This window comes from Xenia sp. Carnegie-2017, unplaced genomic scaffold (genome assembly GCF_021976095.1).
Source record: "Xenia sp. Carnegie-2017 unplaced genomic scaffold, XeniaSp_v1 HiC_scaffold_22, whole genome shotgun sequence".
In the NCBI taxonomy this organism is placed as follows: domain Eukaryota; kingdom Metazoa; phylum Cnidaria; class Anthozoa; order Malacalcyonacea; family Xeniidae; genus Xenia; species Xenia sp. Carnegie-2017.
Window position 1 is genome coordinate 6,565,192 of NW_025813485.1, and position 6,836 is coordinate 6,572,027.

General features: G+C 34.8%; 1 protein-coding gene across 3 annotated transcripts; it reads right to left on the reverse strand.

Annotated features, from left to right (window-relative positions):
- Positions 1-222: 222 nt before the first annotated feature.
- Positions 223-6,550, reverse strand: LOC124445777 (choline-phosphate cytidylyltransferase B-like). Of its 3 annotated transcripts, none has more exons than XM_046996541.1 (7): positions 6,307-6,550; positions 5,375-5,480; positions 4,033-4,149; positions 3,625-3,776; positions 2,516-2,737; positions 1,789-1,914; positions 223-538 (listed from the first exon to the last, which is right to left on the reverse strand). In XM_046996541.1, exons 1-7 carry the CDS (start codon positions 6,403-6,405, stop codon positions 317-319), a joined length of 1,044 nt encoding a protein of 347 aa, XP_046852497.1. In that variant the 5' UTR covers positions 6,406-6,550; the 3' UTR covers positions 223-316. The 3 variants fall into 3 exon arrangements, with proteins under 3 accessions (XP_046852497.1, XP_046852498.1, XP_046852499.1); XM_046996542.1 differs by having other exon boundaries at positions 6,118-6,326; XM_046996543.1 differs by lacking the exon at positions 6,307-6,550 and adding an exon at positions 5,612-5,793.
- Positions 6,551-6,836: the final 286 nt, after the last annotated feature.

The following is a 6,836-nucleotide window of genomic DNA, read 5'->3' on the forward strand; positions in this document are numbered from 1 at the left end:
ACTAACAAAAACCTTGTCGATGCAAAAAGCTTTTGATATCACATATCTCGCACAACTTTATTGTAAATTGTAATTGTAACAACTTTATATTTATATCAATCGACTTTACTTCAACAATATGAAGTTATGACTTTAGTGATCTAGTCGTCTTGACTGAGATTGTGGCAGAATGGAACTCTTATTTGGTTCAGCAAAGGCCTTGAGTCCTACTTAAATGATTAATTGATTTCAAAATGATGCATTTAATCATATATCCCAGTAAAATCATATTTTACACGTAAGTTGAAACACAAAAATTTGCCGTAAATCAAAGGTGCTAATAAAGACCTGTCTTTGGACTAGATGGACGACCTTCATCGCTGTCTATATCTTCTTGAAGTTGTCTTTTTGCAGTTATCATTTCCTCGTCGGATTCATCACCGCTGATCTCCGGACTGTACTTGAATTCATCTGCCGATCCTGAATGAGTAGGCGAGGGTGAAAGTACACGAGAAATGGCAGTCTGCATGTTGATGGATGAGTCACCCAGCCAATTTTTCTAAATAACGTAAAAGGAACCAGTGAAACCCTTTTCAACAACGAATACAAACATGACTTTTCACACTAATTAACGCAAAATTAAATTTAGCTCAGAAAGTGAGGCCTTTTCCAAAAGTGAAACTATAGTTTTGACATGTTTTTAACAAGACACACTGAAAACCACTTTGGCGAGTTGCCTACTGGAGTACATATTTTAAGCGGCCGACAGCTTTATGTAGTACAAAATGAAGCATACTCCGAATAAAAAGTTCATGTTTAACTCAATATTTGAGAAGGAAACAAAACAATTTTTATGTGAATAGTTATGTTTTGAATTTTTTACAAATTCATCAACTGACTATTCCTTTTTAGCGCTGTATAACATTCAACTTTGCTTGTTGTCAACATTTGATTTGTTGTATAAATATTAATTTGAAAGCAGTTTTGAACTCTCAACATTTTTCAGACCTTGAAGCCACACAAAAAATCATCACAAAAACGGTGGACGAATATAGATAGCAGGGCCCTCAGGAAGAGCAGCTGTATAATTCGATGAGGTTACCATGGGTAAACAAATTAGAAAAAAGTTGCGTATGAATAAGCATGGATATCATTTATCTTATTAAATAATAATTTCTATTTAGCTACAAGTAAGTCACGCAGTTGCCAAAAAAATGAATGAGATGGGTGTCAGTTTTGTAATGGTTTAAAATATTTTTTATACATTTACAAGTTAGATACAGGGAAGACAGAATCATAAAACAGTGAAGCCAGCTCAAATTGCCGGTAATCTTTCAAATTTCAGCTACACAATCATTTACAAGTTTAACGCTACATATTTCACCCCAAAAATTACAAATAACTTGCCGTTTATTCCTAATCTAGACGAATAAATCAGTTTTTCATTTTCTTTAACTGTCATCCATTTATATTATTATTTTTATAACATTTTACGTTTTTATTTAACTTTTAAAAAGTTAACCTGTTTAAGAATTTATTGCATCATTTAGTATAATGAAAGAAAAGACGAGTATAAAACAGTCGAAAACATAGATCACTATTTTCATAAATGAAGTTTGCCAGAAACATTCATATTTGCGTACGGATTCGTGGACATTGCTTTGTGTGAAATTGAATCACTGAATGGTTTCCCAGTGTTTAACAGCATATCTGTATATATTGACTGACGTCATCTTAACCATCAATACATATTATTTTATCATCCTCATCATTGTCATCACAAGGGAAATAAGATCTGTAAAGGCCTACCAGTGTTCCATCTCGACCAAACATGTCTAAAAAGCCACCAATGATTTCGCGTGATTTTTCTTCCCATTTTTGAATGATGTTATCTTTGATCTGGCCCAGCTTTGCTTTGGCCTTTAGTTCTTTTTCCTACATAATCAGGCAGAAGTGATTTTAATTTCAGATGCATCCAAAGACAATTACAGGGCATTATTTTTCTATAAGCTACATAAGTTCTGGGGCCTTCTGGCTTGTCCAGATTGCCGACTGCCTAGTGAACTCTATAATAACTGAAAGGCTAACTTCGCTGCTAATTCCCACAACATATTGTTAAAACATTGCTATGTAGGTTGTGTTTTCTATATTCCGTGTATTCGTGACAATCCGCGCACACAACACGCGTGCTTTATACTTACAAGGTGTATGAAAAAAATTAGGCGTTTCTCCATCCTAGCCAAACTAGATGTTTATTCAATTTTAAGTCTTTATTGTTAGTTGGGTCACTCGCACAATCACTCACGATTGTGAAAAAGGTACATGATGTTGCCGAAATACATAAAATTGATCCATTTTTGATAGTTTTCTGGACATTTCTAAATTGTCCAACACTTTTTGACACACCGTGCAGTCTTTATTGGAATTTACTGCGATTGCCTCACTAAGGCTGCAAGCATTGGAATTCATCTGATTGATCATGAAGTAGGTAGCTAGTTCAGTGACTAAAACATTCAGTGGAAAACGACAGGTTTACCTTGATGAGGCTCACATTCATTTCTTCTCTCGTGTATCCCCTCTTCAAATTTCGCCTTACATAGTCGTCATAGTTACGAATCACGCGAGCAATGAGATCCGATGTTGAAATACCTTCCGTACGCTGGGTCGGCAGAAATCGGCCCATCGCCTTTATTTCCTTGTAAATATCGTCATGATCAGCGGATTTGTAAGGTAGATCATCATGAGCAACAAAGTCAATCTGCAAAATAATACAAGCCAAGTTAGGGTTGATACAGAAGATGACTTCGTCAATGAAATTTCTTGTCACCCCGTGTCGAACAACCAGCTAAAGAAAACCGAATTTAAAAAGAAAACGTTGTAGCTATGCGAAAAACAAATACGTGTAGCTAAAAGCATAGGGTTGCACAGAAAATGAAAAAACCACAGGGCTCTAATTGGCAACACTTCTAAGAGCTCATAACAAGTGGCGCCATCAGCCTGCAAATTCAGTCGTGCTGCGTAAATTTCTAAGCATTATCATCGTTCATTTCTTAAGAAATCCATAGTTTAAGTAGTGGGTGAACACAGAAATATTTACTCAGCACGAAGAAACTTGCAGGCTTAAAATGCCACTGCTTCCAACAATATGAACTTCTTAACATCAAGGAAATCGAACTATCGATATCCGGGTATCGGCTCTAAAATACAATTATCGGTATCGATATTTTTCTTGCTCATAATACCAATGTTCATTGAGACATAGACATTTCATTGAAATAGAAATAAAATTGAAATGAATAGTAGTTTAACAATACTAAATATATTACCTAAACAATTTTTCTTAAATTAACACAACTTCAAATTTGTTAGTTCCACATTGCATTAAATTTCCATTGACAATTGTGTTACGAAATACGGCTGCAGTGTAAATAACCGCTTTGAATTTTACATTTTTTTATCAAAGAACAGTCGCTGGTGAGCACAAAGTGGTACACTTTTTGATGTTTAAGTTTCATAAAATGGCATAAAATAGCGGTATCGGCACAATATCGACATTTTTAATACGAATCTCGCGAGCAACGTAAATAGGTATGTCGGTAAAATCCTATATCGGTACATCACTATTTCAATTCATTTCTACATCACCCTGTAACGCTTCAAATGTTCAGGAGTCACTATCCATGGTGCGTCGCGAACAATCTCATCAACATAACGACAGTGACTGACAGCATCGTATCTTTCTTCGTCTGATAAAACTGTGAAACCTTTGTATTTATGTGTCAATTCATCACTACACACTGAAACGAAATGAGAGGGCGATGCTTGATAAGTAGCATATACCCATTCGGAGAATTATTTCAACAGCTGAAAAAATGCTCAACAATGCCGGTAAAAAATTTTGGCTGGAGTAAAACTTTCAACTTTAATAAACTACTTCACTTTTCAATGAACAAAATATACATTATAGCAAAAAGTGGTTTCTATTGATTCAGTGACAGCGTTCAAAAATCTTTCAGTTTATAGTCTTTTGAAAAATTTTCAAGTTCTACTTACACCCGACAAGTAAGTGCACATTTTCAAACATGTTTTTGGCTTGCAAAAATGCCTTTGAGTGACCACTGTGAAACAGATCACAAATTCCATCCATGTAAATCCTCACTGGTCTGTTAACTATAAAATACAAGTATTATATAAAATACTAGGTTTTGAGATGAAGTTTGTGTGGTTTACGTTAAGCACTGGCTACATGCTTTTATGGGGACGTGCATGGAATAATTTTGAAGGAAGGATGTTTTGGTTTGAGTAAATTTTGGTGAATGCTTTTTGGATGTTGCATTGACATACCCTATATGTTATAGTTGTAACATGATTGGGAGATTATTCTGGAGGTGCTCACCATCTTAATTATTTGTGTACTTGGCAATAATTTGAAGGGAAATAGGTGCCACTTTTTGTACTGCCCAGCTAATACAGGGTGACCCAAAAAGATTCGTACCCATGAAAATTTCAATTATGGCTTTAATTAAAAAGCTATTTATTTCAAATTACAACCACACATCATTCAGTTTATGGAAGACTATTCACAAGAGTTTTGGCTATTTCTGTCAATTTTTAGTCAATTTATGGCTTTCCCAAGATGTGTTCCAAATGTCCACAATTTCGTTGCAAGCAAACCTGTACTCGTCTGGCAAAGTTTTGAATCACTTTTATACACTCCTCTTTCGGGATGGCTCTTATTTTTGAAGAACTTAAAACTGCCATCACAGCAAGAGTACAGGTTTGCTTGCAACAAAATGGTGGACATTTGGAACACATCTTGGGAAAGCCATAAATTGACTAAAAATTGACAGAAATAGCCGAAACTCTTGTGAATAGTCTTCCATAAACTGAATGATGTGTGGTTGTAATTTGAAATAAATAGCCTTTTAATTAAAGCCATAATTGAAATTTTCATGGGTACGAATCTTTTTGGGTCACCCTGTACTTGGAGGATATACACACCTCTCCTAGCTTCAAATGAATCCATAATCATAAGTGATTCATCAAATGTCACTTATAAAAACACTAGTCGTACAGAGTTAAGTTGAATACCACTAAGTAGCCTTTTTATGAACTTTCCCAAACTTTAAAGAAGTACTCAGCTTAACAATAAAAGAATCTAACTGTGTGATGAAATCTGATAGCAGGAATTGTAATTTTATAACATAGAGGTGTCACATTGTGATATAAAACCATTACCTGCTTGCATTTGTCCAATCAATAAAACATGTGTTTTATCCTTAACGTATAACATGTAAAAATGACAAGCTTTTACGTAAGAGTAAAAAGTAATTTTTGTCATGCAAATATCATTTTCTTTGTTTTGTTTTATTGCAAGTATTAACACATGGCATACCTTTACCAGACAGAATATCTTCAACCACCAGAGGTTTTTCAAGGTCATAGCCGTCACCTTCACAATCGTCATCAAAAGGGACTGCAAATGGTGCAGGTGTTACAAACTGCAAAGACAATAACATTTTTTTGTTATTACAATACATCCAAATAATGTATGAGTTAAAAGCACATTAAAAAAATTTTAAGTCAAATGGTTAAGCAGAAATAATAACATTATGAGAAGATAATTTATTACCATTTATTTTGTAGGAGCCCAAATTTTGGTTGTCTGACATCAGACCTTGTCAAACAACATATACCAAAATGTTAAACTTTTTTAAAACTATTAAAAGCGACATCCAAGTCAGAGAATGAGTACAGTGTCTGACTTGAGAGGTGCCCCAAAGAGTCAGTCACACAATGAGGTTTGAAACAGAAAAATAAAAAATAATAAGCTTGTTACCTATTTGATATGCATGGCTAATTGCAATTTCATTCGTCAATTTTATTGAAAAAAAAGAATTTCATGTGACAATTTTTACACATATTCCATTCATTTTATAAAATAACGAATATTCATCAACTGTAATAAGTATATGCCCTCCATACAGAGATTGAAACTCGATTTTGTTCTTCGTATGCAAATATTTTTGTGTTCTCTGAATTTCAAGTAAAGTACATAAAGATTTCAGAAATAAATATTCGTGCTAGCTTCACGGGTGAATTTACACAATAAACACTTGACATGAACCTTCAACTTACATTTCCACAAAAACTATTTGACATAATCTCATTGATTTGTTTTCAGATCAAGAAAGAAGAAAACAACTCAACCTAGGTACAGTACAACCAACTAAATTCCAAGTACCCAATGCAGTCCATAAACCACAATATTTCTCAATTCGAAACAAACTGGATCACACTAAAATGCTTTAGCAGTTTAGCACTCACCGGTCTGGAAATGCCTTCCTCGGTACGCTTACGTTTTCTCGTATGACAAGCTTGTTCGACCATTGAATGTCGTGGACTTCGATCTTTAGGTGACGCCATATTTATGATGACTATACACGTTCACGTTGCATCGTGTTTTTGTTTTGTAAGGCAAGATCACGTTGTGTAAACTAATGAGGTATTAATAATTAAGTTAAATTGACAATGAAATAGGATACAGTCAGACACAGTACTCGTTTTGGATACAGAAAACTTACACCAATGATTGCTGAATAAATGTTGACCATAGATGACGCAGGGGGAAGGGCAGGGCGGAAGGGAGGTTGGCAGTTGCCGCCAAAGAAGGTTTGAAAGGCTTGAAAATCGAGAAGCTGAGAAGGTTAATCGGGCTTAAAAAATACGGGCGACAGAAAGACATCTAAGACATGTAATTTGAACTCAAGAAGTTCGGCATTTCATTGAGATTTGGTGAAAACATTTACGCCCCCTCCCATTGTGTTTTCATAACACCGAGGGACACCGAGGGATAC

Excerpts from the sequence above, each read along its gene's own strand:
- LOC124445777 (XM_046996541.1), bottom strand. The coding sequence starts at position 6,405 with ATGGCGTCACCTAAAGATCGAAGTCCACGACATTCAATGGTCGAACAA. Across the intron at positions 4,150-5,374 it reads AGATATTCTGTCTGGTAAAG|TTAACAGACCAGTGAGGATT; the intron begins GTATGCCATGTG and ends TGTATTTTATAG. Across the intron at positions 1,915-2,515 it reads TGAATGTGAGCCTCATCAAG|GAAAAAGAACTAAAGGCCAA; the intron begins GTAAACCTGTCG and ends CTGATTATGTAG.